This window comes from Artibeus jamaicensis, unplaced genomic scaffold (assembly GCF_021234435.1).
Source record: "Artibeus jamaicensis isolate MK-2021 breed Jamaican fruit bat unplaced genomic scaffold, CSHL_Jam_final contig_518, whole genome shotgun sequence".
Taxonomy (NCBI): Eukaryota; Metazoa; Chordata; class Mammalia; order Chiroptera; family Phyllostomidae; genus Artibeus; species Artibeus jamaicensis.
In genome coordinates, this window is record NW_026521870.1 from 1,553,300 (window position 1) to 1,572,448 (window position 19,149).

Sequence of the window (19,149 nt, forward strand, 5' to 3'; positions counted from 1 at the left end):
TGTTTGGATTTCTTTGATAAGTAAGCAGAAGTATAATTGCTGGGTCATATGGTAGTTTAATGTTTTTGAGGAACCAAAGTACTTTTTTAACATAAAGTTTTAAAATTGATTTTATAAAGAGAGAGGATGAGAGAGAGACAGAGAGACAGTGAGAAAGATAGATGCTGATTTGTTGTTCTACATTTTTATGCATTCATTGGTCTTGGATGTACCCTGACCGAGGATTCAGCCCCAAAACCTTCACTTATCAGGACAGTGCTCTAAATCACAGGTGGCAAACACAAGGCCCACGGGCTGAATCCAGCCCCCCACCTGTTTTATCCAGCCCAGTGCCTTGTTTCTACCCAGCAGCAGCACCGAGCTCCTTGCCCTTGGTTAAGCAGTAGTTACATTTATACAGCCCTAAAATGACATTGAGCTGTTTGAAGGCAACTGCGAGGCTGATGTGGCCCCCGGTGAAAAGGAGTTTGACACCCTCGCTCTAAGTGCTCCAACGGGCTGAACTATCTGGACAGGGCCTACATAAAATTTGTACGGCAAGAAGAATTTCAGCAGTCTGAGTTTTGAAATCTTTATGAATTCTAGAATGTTATCTTTGACCTGAAAACAACTCGCTTGTATCTAAAGATTCTAGTTATTATTTATTCTGTTACTGACCATAAATAATATAATAACAGTTTACATTTGTATAGTGCTTTGAAACATTAACCTGTGATCTCATTGCTCACATTAGAGTCCTTCACAGAGATATTTAGGAGTCTTTATTTAACAGATGAGTAAGCCTGTTCAAAAAGGTTGTTATTCTCCCCAAAAGAATTGACATCTGGTTAATGATAAAATTGACATCTTGTTTTTGACTCCCAACTAATGTTCTTTTCACTTTTGTGAAGATAAATTGTTTGGCGAGATACATAGATTTATGTTATATACATACACTTCTAAAAGTATATATGCATATATGTATATTCTAACATTTTAGACTCAGTTGTTACTAAAAATTGTCAAAACTTCTTTTTAATGTGTACGTAGGTACTATATATTAAGCTCTTTTGCTTTCCTTTAGCTTTTTAGTAAAACTGATTGTTAAGTCAGTAAAGTAAATTAAAAATGAAACACACTGATAACAAACAGTGCAACCCTTTCTTCCTTGATGTATTTGCATACATACCTCCCACAGAACATTGTTACTTTCGTTTTCTTTCCAGCTTGGACATACCTACTCTCCCACCCGTCTCCTAAGTGCCTGTGGAGCAAGGGAACAGTGTATTGCATGTGAAGAATGGGGACAGTTTAACTTAACCTACCATAAAGCATTTGCAGATCCTTCAATCAATTGAAAGTTTCATTACCTATGTAAGCTAGCATTAAAAGGATCCCTTTCTTCACTAGAGGTAGGAGAGCTAATATAAAATTGTGAATTTAGCGTTATTTTCAATATCTGAAAAAACAGTTCTGAATATTTTCCAGCTTTAATGTATCTTTGTTGGTATGTAATGGATGTCACTCAACTAGTGTTTATTAAATGACAACTCTAGGAATGATGGTTTGCAGTGTCATGATTTATGTTATGTGGCAGTCCCAAACATACATGGTGGTATTGTATTTTTTCTTAATTTTTGTAAATGATAAAGCAGTGCATTCAGTTCCAGGCAGCTGACAAATCTTAACTGTCAGAGAAAGGAGGGATGAGACAGTTGTTTTTGAAATAGGGAATTCTTGGTTTTTGAAGGCATTTTACCCGTGTGTACAGTTATTGAAGTAAAAATATTTGTACTTGGCAGACTTGTGTTTACCAAATGTCACAGAGATATGTTTAGAAATACGGGGTTAGTTCATTTTGTTATTAAGTAAGCAGTTAATCTTCAAAGAAATGTAGAGAATGTAGTTGATAATTACTAGAAGGAATTCATGTTGTCCTTTTTTGTAACAAATTGTTCTTTAAAATGAAACATTTATATTTTATATTTCAATTGTCATAGGGCTTTGTTGCCTTCAATTTCCTCCTGCATTCTAGCTTTTTAGGTCCAAACCTAGCTGTTGTTTACAAATGTAGCTGTTGTTCACAGAGAAGAGGAGGGCTAGCAAATTATTGTTCTGATTATGTTTAATTGTCTAATGTTTGTACTCCTGTGCCAAAATATATGTTTTTATATATAAAATAGTGTTTTTCACAAATTTGAAGACAGACACATATGAACACCACTGCTATCAGGATATGTCATAATGTATAACAATTAAATTGATAACATTTTTATTTTCTTAGTGGCACATAAAATAATAGTCTGCCTTATAATTCATGTTTTCTTAAGCTGGATGAAAATAAGTATAATGTAAAGATCTTTATCAAGTTTGGAACTCCCTTTTGAAAAACAGGTTGTTTACAATTTGTAATACTTATGAGTATGCTCATCTTTTGCTTACTGTTTGCCTAAAAGCAAGGCAGAATTTTCACTTACCTTGTTAATTTTGGAGACAGGTCTGTAACAAACGTAATGAGAAATTTGCTACATTTAATTAATAAAACTGCAGTCTAGACATGTTAAGGGTTTGTTTGAATTTGCAAGGCTGAAAGCTAGTTAATAGCATCTACTTTTCCTTATGTGGATGTAAGAAATGTCCAAACCTGTAGAGAATTTTTAGGTTTATTTGAGCCAAAGTGATGGCAATTGCCAGGAAGCAAAAGCTCAACAGAATGAGAAAGTGCCTCAAAGAATGGGAATTTGCAGCTTATTTTCCACATTAGAATCAAAGGAGGAAATGTTAAGGGGGTGTTACATGAAATTTATTGGTGGTAAATTAGAGAGGTGGCGGAAAGCAAAGTGGGGAGATCTCTGAGCTTGACTAAAGATAAAACGGAGAGACAAGTAGTACTTTTACGTTGGCAGGTACAGGTTAGTTAATAATTGACACAGTGCATAGAGATGGTCTGTGGCTGAACAAGACAACAGTGAGGGGTTCCATGGTCCCTTCCTCTGGTGCGGTGGGTGGACCCTGAGGGGTCTGGGAGAAGGGGATTTTTGACATTCCAAGGCATACTATTTAGATCCAAACAGGCAGGCTCAGTTAAGATGAAGATTGACCTTTGTCTAGGAAGCTGCATGCCTAGGCTGTGATTACCTGCCATGACTCACTTTTAGTTAGGAAATTTTAATTTCAGGCCGTCCTATGTGGTTACTTTCGGTCTCTGAGTTTAGAAGGCCCACCAGGCAGACCTCCCGTGAGCTTGTCTGGTTTAGTATGTGGCCCTTTTTCATCCACACTCATTTCTAGTTTTCTTACCATTTTCTCTTTGATGTTTAAGGATGGCCCCTGTGAGACTGAGGCTGTATCCACTACAGAGTGACTAGAATGCTGGTATCCTGTGACCCAGCAGCCCTCAGGCAGGCTCTTGAGAAGATCCATATACCTGTGGGCCAAGGCTTACTTTATTGCAGGAGCACACTCACTGAGTGGTCTTCCAGTAATTTTCCTCCAAATGAACAAGTCCAGATTGTCAGGTTTTTATGTACTTCTGTTCCTTCCCAACATTTCATTCTTAAGGGTGCATAATGTAAGTGATGTGTTTTAGAGCCAGCATTTTGTGTTACTTGAACAACTTGCATATTAATTCATAATCCTATGAATGTCCCTGCCCATCCATTTCCTTCTCCCATCTCAAGGGTATTTAAAAAACCATGTACAAGGGCTCTGTCATGGCAGTAGGTGGCCTTGAGGAAAAAGACAGAAGGTACTGTTTGGAGCAGAGAAGGCGAGTGTGGGCAGGGCTGGACACCGTCTTCCTGACCGTTACCCTCATTGTGGGACCAAAAGGAATCCTCTGGAGGGCATTCTTTTTGTATGTTTTCTATCAAATTTGCCTTTAAAAATATTACTCCAGAAGACTGGATTCCGTGTGTTGGGTGAGGCTGTATGTTAAGAGAAGATGTCTGTTTTGATAAAGACCTTTCCCCCAGTGATGATTTGGGGTGAGAGCTTGAGTAGATGGGAGGTAAGAAAATGGGGATGCAGTGAATAGACAACTTTGAAAAAGTTTATTGTTCAGGGAGAAAACAGAGCACCGAACCCACTTCTTGTTCTTGCTTTTAGTCTCCAGGCCCCTGGAAACCTCTGTGTTACCTTTTTATCACCTTTTTCACCCCCAGAGCAATCTAGACCCCAGGCTCGTGCATTCCCACCGGGTGTCAGTCAGCCTTCTGCTTCGGTTCTTGCTTCCACACGGGGTCAGAATCCACCTTCAATTCTGTAGTCCAAACACTTGCTTTCCCCTAATTCTTTTATTTGGTAAGTGGCACTGCCACTTCTGATCCCTCCCACTTTTGTAACCCCAACCTCACCCCCACCTGCCCAGAAAATTGTCCCAAGTTTGGGACTATCCAGAGACTCTAGAGTCTTAGTGGTTCATCCTCTTTATTGTCTCTTGGATTTATTCTCTTCTTTCACCTCTTGCTTTCACTGCCTCATCATCTTTGACTGGTCTGTATCTACCTCTCAGTGCTTCAATTAAAAACTGGGGATTACATTACCTACCTTGAAACTTTGCTAGGAGCAGCAGTTATTTATTTTTTTAATTTAAAAAATTTATTAATTTGTGTGTGCATGTGTATGTGTGTGAGAGAGACACCCACACCCACACATTAATTTGTTTTTCCATTTATTTGTGTACTCATTGGCTGATTGTTGTGTGTGCCCTGACCCAGAATCAAACCCTCAACCTTGGTGTATCGAGACAATGCTCTAACCAACCAAGCTCCCAGCCAGGGTTATTTATTTATTATTTTTCAGTGTGAGGGGAAGGAAAAGAAAGAGAGGAGGAGAAACACCAACGTGTGGTTGCCTCTCCTGCGCCCCCTACTGGGGACCTGGCCTACAAGCCAGGGATTTGCCCTGACTGGCAACTGAACTGGCAACCCTTTGATTTGTAGGCCGGCACTCAATCCATTGAGCCACACCAGCCAAGGCAATGTTTATTTAGTTTTAAAATCTTTAATTATTGATTTAAGAGAGGGAGGGAGGAGGAGAAGGGGAGTTAGCGGGAAGGGGAGAGAGGGACGTTGGTTTGTTCTTCCACTTATTCATGCATTCATTGATTGTTTCTTGTACATGCCCTAACTGGATGGAACCCACAACTTTGGTGTATTGGTATGACACTCCAACCAACTGAGCAACCTGGCTAGGGTAGGAGCAGTAGTTTAAAAGATGCGCGTAGACCAGGTAGCATAGAGCTTTGATATTAGCTTTTGCTCTTTGATGAGCTTTCAACTTTGATAAAGTTGGCTCTTTTATCTGTTACACATTATCTTGGGGAATAACTTAGACTCTAAACTTGTGTGTTTACATCTATTTAATGAAGTGGGGTTTTAATGGATGGTCTTTATTTCTGTCTTTTTTCTTTAAGACCAGGACCGGTACTTAATTATAACCCAGGTAGAGCGATTCTATGAGAAGTGCTAACATAACTCACTCAGATACTTTGCTTTTTAATAGAATTTAAAGAATTTAGACAAATGGCCAGTTAGCAGGAAAAGGGAAAAAATAATTAACATTTGGTAAAAGACAGGCACTTTATGTGTATTATATCATTTGCCAGTAGTCATCTGAAACCCCTATGAGGCAAGTAGGTATTTAACATAAGAAAATTGAGGACTAGAAAGGTTAAGTTATTTGCCCAAGATGTAAAGCTTGTTAGACTCTCTTAGCTATTCTGCTCTCCCACAAACAGTGAAGGCTGAGGAACAGTAAGTGCTTTTGTCAGTTGTGTTTTTTTTTTCCTGAACACTGATTATTCTCTAGACCATAGACTATTTACTCCTGACAGTTTGAAAAAAACATTTTGATTCAGTGAATGTGTTTGTCCTGGGGTTTGTGTTCTTTCCCTCTCTCTCCTGGATAATATTTTTATTTAAACACTATTAAAGTCATAAAGTAATATTTGGCTTTCTGTTACTGTGCTTATTTTCTTCGGATTTAAAAAATGCATTAAGTGTATGCATTGTATTTAAACTAGACAGAAAACAAGTATTTGTTTAGTACAATAGGAAAGAAGTTAAATTCATAGCAGATGAATGCATATTCTTAGTACATTATCACTTTTATGTGTTTGGAGTCCTGTGTACATAATTGAAAAGCAAGAATTTCAGTGCCTTGCATTAAGTGGTGGTGGTGGTAGCAGTAATAACAGCTAACATTTGTTGAGCTCTGATTATGTGCATACACTTGTGTTAGATTTGTTATGTACGTGTTTATAAGTATTTTACTTGTATTAGTCACACACACACACACACACACATATACATGGTCCTGCGCAAATAACACTTCTTTTTTCAATTACAAAATCTTTTATTATAAAATCACAAGCATGTAATTTTGTAACATAACACTATCACACTTAAGCACACCATAGGACATTTTAGGTGAAATGTTCAAATTAAAACTGTGAATTATTACATTCATATTATTACCCTACCAAACACACTCAAGGAAGGCCTTATTTCTGCTGAACCCTGTATATATATTTATTCTCACCTGAGGATATGCTTGTTGATTTTTAGAGAGAAGGCAAGGGGGGGGGGAGAAAAACAATGACTGGTTGCCTTTTGTACAACAGTGGACCAAATCTGGAGGCCAGGTATGTGCCCTCACTGGGAATTGAACCTGCAGTATTTTGGTGTATGGGACAATACTCTAACCAACTGAGCCACACTGGCTAGGACTTGTATTTGCTTTTTAAATCCTCTCAGTAAATCTCACAGGCAGGTCATGTGTTACCTCCATTTTATACATGAGGAAATCGGGGCACAGAGAGATTAGTTATGTGTCCTAAGGTCCCATAACTAGGACACACACCAAACTGCCTTGGCAGTTCTAAAACTGAGTTAATCCAAATTTTAATTGTTCACCACTTAATTACGTTATTGAAACTCATTGCACTTTTTAAGGGTATGGTGTAACAGATTATCTTCAGAGTGAAAACTGACTAGGCCTAGTAGGGTTACAGGTAAATTACTTGAATTACTGAGGTACCCTCAAGGAACTAAGGCATTCTTTACTATGTGTTATTAATAATATTTTTAAAATCCAGGTATGATTTATTCTATAAGGTGCTTTATTCTAAAATATATCGTTGAAATGGAATGTTCCATTTCATTCATTCAACATGTTTAAATGTTGGCTGGTAGAGTACGTTGTTTTCAATTATATCTGAGAAGGAATTTTAAAAAGGTATGGCAGGAATAGGTAAACATCTTTTCTATTTAACCAGCAGTAATACTGGGTTCCGAACTTGTAATTTACAGGAAGAAAGTTTGAGGTAATAGAGACATAGTGTTTTTATAAGTGTGAGGTTATTTTTGTTGGCTAAGAAATGCACTGTATGTTTTAATGCCTTTATATTGAAATCAGTACTTTCATCCTATTTTAAATTCATTTTAAATTGTTGTTCATTTACAGTTGTCCCCAGTTTTTGAGGTGTATGTCCCCTCATTGCTCCCCCTGCCCCATCCAGCTCCTGCTCCCAGAGACAGTCCCCACCCCATTGTCCTTGTCCAGGGGTTCTTCGTACATACTCTCCTCCTTTCCCCTGTTATCCCCCTCCCCACACCCTTCTGGTCACTGACAGTTTGTTCTTTATTTCCATGTCTCCAGTTCTTTTTTGCTCATATGTTTGTTTTGTTGATTATGTTCTGCCTATAGGTGAAATCATATGGTATTTGTTTTTCACTGTCTGGCTCATTTCACGTAGCATAATGCTCTCCAGTTCCATCCATGCTGTTGCAAAGGGTAGGAGCTCCTTTTTTCTTTCTGCCGTGTAGTATTTCATTGTGTAAATGTACCACAGGTTTTTGATCCACTCATTTACTGATGGGCACTTAGGTTGTTTCTAGCACTTGGCTGTTGTAAATAACGCTGCTTTGAACATTGGGGTGCATAGGTTTTTTTGAATTGGTGTTTCAGGATTCTTAGGGTACAATCCAAGCAATGGAATCACTGGATCAAAAGGCAGTTCCCTTTTTAGTTTTTTGAGGAAATTTCATACTGCTTTCCACAGTGGCTGCACCAGCCTGCATTCTCACCAACAGTGCACGAGGGTTTCCTTTTCTCCACAACCTTCCCAGCACGTGTTTGTTGGTTTGTTTCTGATGGCCATTCTGACCAGTGTGAGGTATTTCAGTGTAGTTTTAATTTGCATCTCTCTGATGGCTAGTGATGCTGAACATTCTTTCATATGTCTCTGGGCTCTCTGTATATCTTCCTTGGAGAAGTGTCTGTGTAGGTCCTTTGCCCATTTTTTTTTAATTGGATAGTTTGTCTTCCTGGTGTGGAGTCGTGTGTAAACTCAGTATTTTTCTCCTTTCTTCTTAGTTCTCCAAAGGACATGGATGAAAATGAAAGCAGTGACTCCCTGGTGACAAGCAGCCAATATCCTAAAGAAGCAGTAAGAAAACGCCAAAATTCAACGAGGAGTTCTGGAGGAAGTGATTCTTCTAGGTTTTCCAGGAAAAGTTTCAAACTGGATTACAGACTAGAGGAAGATGTAACTAAATCAAAGAGAGGAAAAGATGGGAGATTTGTTAACCCCTGGCCAACGTGGAAAAGTCCCTCTATCCCAAATGTTCTCAGATGGCTGATAATGGAAAAAGATCACAGCAGCATTCCGTGTTCCAAAGAGGTAGAGTTTGACTCTTACGAGTGCTGTGTATTTACTCTTTATGGGTGTGTGTGTGTATATAAAATTTTGCTGTGAATTGTTTTATGACACTTAAGTTAGTTGAACCCCTTTTATATGATAAGGCAGAGAGAAGGCTAGGTTCTGGGGAGATAAAGTAAGTAAGGTGCCCTCAAATTCCTGGTTCAGCAGCAGAGTACATATACGAATAACCAACTCTGATCTGGTGGCAACTAGAGGTGGGAACAACAGAATGCTTTAGAAGTGCAAGAAAGAAAGCAATTAATTGTCACTGGTGGGGTTGGAAATGACTTCACAGAGGATGATATTTGACATGGGCCTAGAGAGAGGAAAAAGTATTTTGGCAGTGGTTTTCTAGGTGGCATGAACAAGGTCACAAAGGTAAGAAAGTACATGACATGTTCCAGAAAGTAGTAATCTGATGTGCGTTTGGAAAATGAATTATGAGGGTTAAGGCATGGCCCAAGAGTTCTTGGCTTTCCTCCTTGTGTAAAACTGCTAACCTTTTTCATACCTTTAAAAATTGGCAATAGGTTATTGGCCTTTAAATATGTTGTTTTTACTTAGATGAAAACTTACTAAAGCTTGCCATAAGGTTTATTAGCTGAATGAGATTCTACTCCAGTGGCTGAGGGATGGTCTCCAATTGCAGTAGTACCTTTTCTCCTTTCTTAGGTTCTTTTCCCTCTCCTATGTCCTATCTCCCCTAGCCACTCTTTCCCACCAACCCCATGCCCTGCCAGGCTTTATGGGGAGCTGAGATATAAAGAACTTGAGGTTGGGAGTGGGGGATGGGTTGAAAAATAGGGGCACATGTGAAGGCTTGATCTGCAGTGGCAAGAGGCAGGAGGTGCACTGGGTGGGTGGTGGTCTTAGATAACTTCATCTGGATATGTGCATCCACTTTTCTTTAAAGGATATGGGATTAAAAAACCTGAAATTATCACTTTGATACTAAGGAATGTTTATAGTATTGATTCTAGTAGGCAGACTTGATTAATGTGAATATCTTACCAGAACTTTTTATAATGAGTTAGGACATTAATAGATGAAACCTTGTGTTTATGTTTCAACTTTGAGAATGGGAAGAACAAGAAAATTTTTTTCTTCTCCTGGAGAACCCCATGTGAAGAGAAACATGGAGTCCAGCTGTGCAGAGAAGGGTCAGGGCAGAAGGCCAAGACGGGTAGGCTGCCTGTTGGGGTAAATTGATTCTGGGTTTTGAGCTACAGCTTGTAAAAAAACAGAGATAGCAATGGTGTTTTTCGTTTGACTTTATTTCAAGAGGAAGTGAGTGACCACATGGAGACAGGAGCACATCTCTGCAGTTTAAGAATTTGGAGATATTCTACAAACTGTACTGAATCCCTGAGAACTCACCAGGCCAATGGTCCTTAGGTTCTTTTGGATACTGACCCCTTTTGAAAATCCGATGAAAGCTGTGGACCCTCTTCTTAGAGAAATACACACATGCAATAAACATATTGCTTTTTACTATAGTTTTAGGGAGTTCTTGGACCCTCTCAAGCCAGTCCATTAACTCATTTATTCATTCATTTAGTTAGTATTTGTTGAGCCGGAGCCCAATAAATAAATATCTAGGTGCTAAAGATAGAGACATGAACAAAGCAGAAAGACACCCTTCATGGCCTTGGACCTTACTTAGGTTTAAGTAGATGAGAGAGACAGTGAACAGTGAGTGAATTCTGTGGTATATTAAAAGATGATTAGCCCTGGCTGGTGTGGCTCAGTGGATTGAGCGCTGCCCTGTGAACCAAAGGGTCACTGGTTCGATTCCCAGTCAGGGCACATGCCTGGGTTGTGGGCCAGGTCCCCAGTGGGGGACATGTGAGAAGCAACCACACACTGATGTTTCTCTCCCTGTCTTTCCCTTTGTCTAAAAATAAATAAAATCTTTTAAAAAAAGATGATTAGTATTCTGAAGAAAATAAAGCTGAGAAGGAAGTTAGGGTGATACAGGTGAAAGCTATATTCCATAAGTGTAAGGTTTTTTTGCTTTTTTTTAAGACAGAAGACTTTCTTTTTTAAAAAAAAGTCAAAGTAGGTCTCAATATGAACCACTTACATATGCATCACATAAAAGGAGAAAGAAGACACTTCTGCCCTATTCTAATTTATATTTTGTTTCCTATCTCTTATTTGTATCTTGTCTCCAATAAAAGCCTAGAACTAGATCGAATGCATGTACACTTGTTATTTTCATAGGTAACTTGAACTCATTCCAAATTTAATCCCTTTTAGTTGTAAAGGTAATTAATTTTTACCAACTCTTAAATGTGATAGAGTCAAATAACAGAGTCATTTCTGACAAACAAAAACCAAAACATATTAAGAACTATATAAAGAATACCTGTTTCAGGTCTTTGGGTCAATTTAGAACTTAACCAAATTTCTGATATTCGTTTGTTGTTTTTTTTTAAGATTTTAGAGAGAAGGGAAGGGAAGGAGAGAGAGGGAGAAACATTGATGTGAAAGAGAAACATGATCAGTTGCCTTTGGTATACCCACTGTCCTGAGACTGAACCCACAGCCCAGGCATGTGCCCTGACCGGAATCACACTGGCAACCTTTTGCTTTGCAGGATGACACCCATCCAACTGAGCCACACTAAGTCAGGACCTGGGAATTTTTTTTGTTAGACATTGAGAGGCTAGAGTTTAGTAAAACAACTTCAAATTACTTTTTTAAAAGACTTTATTTATTTATTTTCTAGAGAGAGGAATGGAGGAAAAAAGAGGGAGAGAAACATCAGTGTGTGGTTGCCTCTCACACACCCCCTACTGGCGACCTAGCTGGCAACCCAGACATGTGCCCTAGACTGGGAATTGAACTGGTGATCCTTTCTTTGATTTGCAGGCCGGTGCTCAATCCGCTGGGCTATACCAGCGAGGGCTCAAATTATTGTTTTGACAAACACACTCATAGATGCAAAGAACAAACTGATGGTTGTCAGATGGGAGGGGCATTGGAGGCTGGGTGAAAAAAGATGAAGGGATTAAAAACCACAAATTGGTGCATAGAAAATAATCACAGAGATGTAAAGTACAATATAAGGAAGGTAGTTAATAATATTGTTTTTCTGTTTTTAATTTTTATTTTGTTACAGTTATCCCAGTTTTTCCCCTTCACTTATTTATTTATTTATTTATTATAATTGATAGTAGTATTATAATAACTATATATGGTGCCAGGTGGGTACTTGAATTATCAGGGGATTTTATGATATATGCAGGCTTATAATTACCATATGTTATATAATATTATATTTAGGTATATAAATATGAAAGTGTTTGGGAGGAGACATGACTTTTAAAGTATAAAATAACTAATACAGCAGATCTAAATAAAGAAGGGTCGTTTTGCAAGGCTACACAATTTAGTTGCATTCTCCAACAATAGTGGTTTTTTTTTTAAGTTTAAAGATCAGATTTATTTGAGAAAAACAAAAAACCTCACACCTCAAAAAATGGGATTCCTGTATCAAGATATCTCCCAGGTATTAAGTCTACAGATGACAAATCATTTTCATAGAGATTTTTCTGTACAGATTTTTCGTGTGTTGAGGAGTGGGACATAAATTTCAGTTTCTGTTTTAATAATGTTTCTTGTACAATTGCTGATATTTGCCTTTTCTGGGCCTTTCGAGCAGCGTGTCAGCCAGTTCACAGGCTTTGCGTCATTCAGATGCTGTCATTGCTTTGTGCTGTCGCGCTTGGCTCAGTGTCTTGTCACATTGTCATTGTCCATCATAGTCACTAGTAGTTAGGGGAAAAGAGAGAATCTCAGAGAGGGAGGGGTGCAGGCATTTCCTGAGTCTTATTTGATGAAGGAGGCTGTCCTTGTCAGTCAGTACTGGTGAAGTGAGCAGGGGACTGTCACACTGGAGTGTGGGAGACACAGAACTGAGGCCGCACAGCATGACCTAGTAGAAAAAGTGGGACGCCAGGAGTGCGAAACCAGACTCAGGTTCAGGTTTCCTCGCCAAGTGCGTGACCTCATTTCTGTCACAAACCCTCAAGGAGCTCCTTTTCTTTTCTCATCTATAAAGTTAGAATAAGACAGTTTAGGTCACTATAATTGTTTTTTGGTTCGCCTGACACATGTAAGTACTTTGAAAATATAATGTACTCTTTGGCTGTGTGATATTGGAAAAATGAAGCATACCAATTATTTTATATTTATACTACAGTATGCTAGCAGGTTACTTTTTTATTTTTATGAAGAGAAGAAAATTGAATGTATACAATTTTTAAAAAGTCTTAGTTCTGAAAAGCATGTTAGACAAATAACTAGTCCCCTAACCAGCCCCTGCTACTCAGTCCCAGTCCTTGGAGGAAACAACTTTTAACCCTTTCAGACATCATTCCTCTGGAATTTACTTTCACATTTCTTTTAATTTTATTGTGTTAGGAACACAACATGAGATCTCTCTTCTTGAATTTGTAAGTGTACATTATACTTGACTATAAGTACAGTGCTGTACAATAGTTCTCCAGAGCTTCATCTTGCTTATCTGAAACTTTGTGCGCACTGGTCCTAGTTCCCCACTTCCCTCTCCCCCCAGCCGCTGGCATCCACCATTCTACTCTTGGATTCTATCCGATGCCTCAACTGTGTAGACTTGTACAACATTTGTCTTTCTGTGGTCATTTGTATTTTCTATCAGAGTTCACTCACTCTGACTCCGTTCCCATCTCTCTCCCATTTGAACTTAGTTTTTACTGTTCATATTGTTGTGAATATATCAGTATTTATCGGTGATAAACTGAGTAATGTACTTTGGCCATGTGTCCTTTTTTATATACTTTTACTCCCTGGGCTTAATGATACCTCTTTTTTTTCCATCTGCTTAACTTTCTGACTGACCATTTCCCTCCTTCCCACAGCTTCTCAATACAGTTTTCTTGAGGGAGACCCTCAGGGGGTCTTTTGGTTCGGGGCTGCAATCTGGGCTGGCAGCCCTCCAGGCTTCCTGCCAGCTTCCGTCCTGGGTCTCCCTTTACTGTCGTCCTGGCCCCTTTGCCTCTTCATTGTTGTCATTCCCTGCATCCCCTTGTTCCTCTTTCTTGCGTATCTCCTCATTTTGCTGGAGTACATTCTTAATGAGAGCTTCCTGAGAAAAGGGTACTTGGGAAGTCAGGTTTTGATACCTTGCTTGTCTGAAATGCCTTTATGCTCACTCTTATTGACAGTGTGAATATAAAATTTTAGTTTGGAAACAGAGTTTCCTCTCAGAATTTAAAAGCATTACCTCTGTGACCTTATTTTTAGCATCGCTGTGGAGAAAGTTGGTGCCTTCTTGATCCTTTGTATATGATCTTTATTTCTGTACGAACCTGGAGGATCGTCTCTGTGGCATCAGTGCTCTGAAGTTTCACCATGATGTGTCATTATTTATTCATTATGCTTGATGTGTGGTGGGCCCTTCAGATAGGAAAGTCTGTTTCCTTAAGTTCCAGGGAATTTTCTTGTATAATTCTTTGGAAATGTCTTTCTCTCCATCTTTCCATTCTAAAATGAGTACTAATTATTTTTGGATCCCCTAGGTCAATCCTCTCTAGTTTTCTTTTCATTTCTTCTGTATTCCATCTTTGTTTGTTTGTTTTACAACAGGAAATCTGACAGATTTCCTCCAAAATTCATTCATTTTGGCCCTGGCCAGGTTGTTCATTTGGTTATAGCATCATCCTGATATGCCAAGGTTGAAGGCTCAGTCACTTTTAAAAAAGATTTGAGTTACAAGAATCAACCAATGAATGAATGCATAAATAAGTGGAACAACAAATAGTTTTCTCTCTCCTCCCAACTCTAAAATCAATGAAAAAAAAATTAAAAATTTATTCATTTTGTTTTTAAATACTTAGTGCTCAAGATTTTAAGTAGTGGGTAAAAATGTCACAATATGAAATTTTAAGAAAAGGATAGAAAATATGAATACCATATGATCTTAACCATACTTAAAAAATAGAACTGTGGATAAAGATAGCATTGTGTTAACAGTGGTTATATGCTCTATATAGTGGTATAAAGATGACTACTTTTATTTATATTTTTCTGGGTTTTCCAAATATTTTCTTTTTTATTGTTCTATTACAATTTTCCCAATTATTGCCCCATTGCTCTCCCCTGCCCTGCTCATCCCCTGCTGCACAGTCAGTCTCCACCCTGTTGTCCATGTCCTTCGTTCATTACACATGTTTCTTGTCTAGTCCCTTCCCCTTCTTTTCCCCCTTAACCTTCTCCCCCTTCCCCTCTGGTCACTGTCAATCTGTCCCTGTTTCAGTGCCTCTGATTCTGTTTTGCTTGCTTGTTTGTTTTGTTCATTAGGTTCCACCAATAAGTGAGATCATATGGTATTTGTGTTTCACTGCCTGGCTTATTTCACTTAGTGTAATGCTCTCCAGTTCCATTCATCCTGTTGCAAAGGTTAGGATTTCCTTCTTTTCTTTCTGCTGTGTAGTGTCCCATTGTGTAAATGTACCGTAGTTTTTTGATCCACTCATTTAGTGATGGGCACTTAGGCTGTTTCCAGCACTTGGCTATTGTAAATAACACTGCTATGAACATAGGGGGTGCATAGGTTTTTTTGAATTGGTGTTTCAGGATTCTTAGGATATAATCTGAGCAGTGGAATCACAGGGTCATAAGGCAGTTCCATTTTTAGTTTTTTGAAGAAATTTCATACTGTTTTCCACAGTGGCTGCACCAGTCTGCATTCCCACCAACAGTGCACGAGGGTTTGTTTCCTTTTCTCCACAACTTCGCCAGCACGTGTTTGTTGATTTGTTTATGATGGCCATTCTGACAAGTGTGAGGTGGTATTTCAATGTAGTTTTCATTTGTATCTCTCTGATGGCTAGTGATGTGAGCATCTTTTCATATGTCTCTGGGTCCTCCTTGGAGAAGTATCTGTTCAGGTCCTTTGCCCATTTTTTAATTGGATTGTTTGTCTTCCTGGTGTCGAGTCATTTGAGTTCATTCTACATTTTGAAGATCAAACTTGTCTGATATATCATTAGCAAATATGTTTCCCATATGGTTGGTTCCCTTTTCATTTTGATGATGTTTTCTTTAGCTGTGCAGAAGCTTTTTAGTTTGATGTAGTCTCAATTGTTTATTCTTTCGCTTGCCCGAGAGCAGGGGTGTCAATCTCATTTTCACTGGAGGCCACATCAACCTTGTGGTTGCCTTCAAAGGGCTGAATGTAATTTTAGGACTGATAAATATAACTACTCAACAGTTAAGTGAGAGCTTGGCGTTGCCAGGTAGAAACAAGGTTCTGGGCCTGATAAAACAAGGTGGAGGTCCGGATTTGGCCTGCAGGCCTTGCGTTTGCCATCTGTGCCCTAGAGGATATATTGGCAAAAATATCATTGCATGGGATATCTGAAATTTCACTGCCTGTGTTCTCCTCTAGGACTTTTATGGTTTGATGACTTATGTTGAAGTCGTTCATGCATTTTGAGTTTATTCTGTTATATGGTGTAAGTTGGTGGTATAGTTTCATACTTTTGCATGTACCATTCCAGTTCTCCCAACACCATTTGTTGAAGAGGCTATTTTTACTCCATTTTTATGCTTCTGCCTCCTTTGTTAAATATTCATTGGCCACAGAGACCTGAGTTTATTTCTGGGCTCTCTGTTCTGTTCCATTGATCTATGTGTTTATTCTTATACCAGTATCAGACAGTTTTGATTACAGTGGCCTTGTAATATAGTTTGATAGTAGGTATTGTGATTCCTCCTACTTTGTTCTTCTTTCTCAAGATTACTAGTCTATTTGGGGTCTTTTGGGTTCCATATACATTTTTGAAATATTTGTTCTAACTCTGTAAAATATGTCTTTAGTATTTTAATATGGATTGCATTGAACCTATAGATTGCTTTGGGTAGTATGGACATTTTAATGTTGGTAATTCTTCCAGCCCATGAGCATAGTATAGTCTTCCATTTATGTATATCTTACTTAATTTCTTTCTTCAGTGTTCTCTAGTTTTCCAAGTAGAGGTCTTTTACCTCCTTGGTTAAGTTTATTCTGAGGTATTTTATTATTTTTCAAATATTTTATAAAGGGCATTTTTCTCTTCTAATCAAATAGAAATTAAAAATATTAAGTAATTTTGATGAGTGTTATACCATTAATACAGATAGTATATCAAAAATATAAAACTTTATTATAAAGAACTCATATGACTCAAAACCAGGAAGACAACCCAATTAAGAAATGGGCAAAGATCCAGAACGTACACTTCCCCAAGGAGGACATACAGAGGACCAATAGACATATGAAAAAATGCTCAACATCTCTAACCATCAGAAAGATGCAAATTAAAACCACAGGGAGATATCACCTCACACCTGTCAGAGTACCTATCATTTTTAAATCAACAAACAAGTGCTGGCGAGGGTGTGCAGAAAAGGGGAACCTTTATGCACTCTTGGTGGGAATACAAATTGGTGCAGCCACTGTGGAAACACAGTATGGAATTTCCTCAAAAAATTAAAAGTGTAACTGCCTTTTGACCCAGCAATACCACTGTTGGTAATATACCCTAAGAATCCTGAAACACCAATTCAAAGAACCTATGCACCCCTATGTGCACAGCAATGCTATTTACAATAGCTAAGTGCTGTAAACAGCCCAAGTGCCCATCAGTAGATGAGTGGATCAAAAAACTGGCTCATCTGCACCATGGAATACTGCATAGCAGAAAGGATGAAATCCTACCTTGTGTGACAGCATGGATAGAACTGGAGACTATTATGCTAAGGTGAAGTAAGCCAGTCTGGGAAAGCAAATACCCTATGACCTCAATGATAACTGGAATCCAATGAGCGAAATAAACTAATGAGAAAAATAGAACCAGAGACATGGAAACATGGAACAGACTGATAGCTGTGGAGGGGGGACATCCAGAGAGGGGGTTCAAGGGGAGGGGGATATTGGTGGAAGGAGGGGGAAGGGACCAGTCAAAGCACACGTATGAATGACTCATTGGACAATGGAGAGGGATCAACTGTGGGCTAGAGGGTTGGCTGGTTAGAGGAGGGCAACTGTAATAGAATAAACAATAAAAATGTAAAACAGCATCATAATTCAGTTGGAAGTAAGAGATCAATCTCTATTCATGTTGAAATAAATATGAAAAAGAAAAAATTTTTAATTTAAAATTTTAATTTAAATTTCAGTTGTGAAGTGTAGATATTAAAGTTTCCTGTGTTGTGGACGAGGTAGCTGAGTGGTTAAGGCAATGGACCACTAAACTTTCCTAAAACAGTAAAAATATACTTTCAGTTGGAAAAAAGGATTAACTGAAGTCTTTTTAAAAGTGGTTTTTTAGAAACCATGATGTGAACAGATTTGCATGAAATTTTTTGTCTTCTATCTCATTCAGGCAAACTCATACTCTTAAAATAATAAGTATATTACCAGGAATATGGATTTCATTGATTTAAAATTAATATCATTTATGCCATGGAAAGGGTTATGGTTTCATGAAAAGACAGTGCCTTTAGAGTCAGGAAGACCTTGATTCCACTCCTGATGGGACACTTGTTTGATGTTTGACCTTGGTGAGGTTCTTAGTGAATCACCCCCCTTTGCCTTGGTCTGGTTATCTGTAAAATGCCAGTAGCTTCCGCTTCACAGGGTTAGATGACATAATGCACCTAAAGCACCTGGCAAAGATTAGTGGTTGAATGAATGTTAGGATTTTTCTCCTTTCCCCAAGATAAGTGAAGTATTAACAAATTTACTGGTTAATTATGGGCCTGAAAATTTTCCCATTTGCAACTTTAAAAAAGGAAGACCAGCCAAGAAAAATCTAGATCAGTCAAGAAAATGCCAAATGAGTGCTTGGTTTCTTCAAATAAACAAGAATTTACCAACCCCCATTCTGTGTGCTTTTTCAAACTCTGATAATCAAGTAAAAAAAAATTCTTTTGGAATCTCAATAGTAGACTATTGAGTTTTATGGGATAGTAGCTAGAGGTCACATTCTTTAAAATAAGCTGCTCTTTTGTGATGGGATTAGCGTGAAAAAGGAACATGAGAAAAGTGTGATTGCTTAATTCAGATGTCAGTACTTGCCTTTTTTCAACAACAGCTTTGTTGAGATATAATTCACCTACTACAAAAGTATGCAGTTTGGTGTTTTTCAGTATGCGTAGAGTTGTGCAGCCATTGCTACAATCTAATATATTTTCATTACCCTGAAAAAAACCCCATGTCTTTAGTCACCACCCTCCGATTCTCTTGCTCTCCTCCAGACCCTGGAAGTTGCTGGTCTATTTTCTGTCTCTATGATTTTGCCTATTTCTGATATTTTGTAAAAATAGGATCATATAATATATGGTCCTTTGTGACTGGGTTCTTTCAGCACTTTACCTGTTAATACTTTGTTTGGAGAACAAGTTGGGGCTGCCAGAGGTACTCTATTAAAGAT

At 38.3% G+C, this 19,149-nt stretch overlaps 1 protein-coding gene across 6 annotated transcripts in view; it reads left to right on the forward strand.

The window, feature by feature from the left end:
• NAPEPLD (N-acyl phosphatidylethanolamine phospholipase D) overlaps positions 1-19,149 on the forward strand; it is a 54,538-nt gene that overhangs the window by 15,789 nt on the left and 19,600 nt on the right. For 4 of the 6 annotated variants that reach the window (XM_037167705.2, XM_053668916.1, XM_037167702.2 and 1 more), the window contains exon 2: positions 8,359-8,665. In XM_037167705.2, the coding sequence (XP_037023600.2) occupies positions 8,372-8,665 (294 nt within the window). In that variant the 5' untranslated portion in view covers positions 8,359-8,371. Of the gene's footprint in view, positions 1-1,235; positions 1,392-7,689; positions 7,777-8,358; positions 8,666-19,149 lie in introns of those variants that run through there. The other 2 variants (XM_053668914.1, XM_053668915.1) reach the window with 2 other exon arrangements.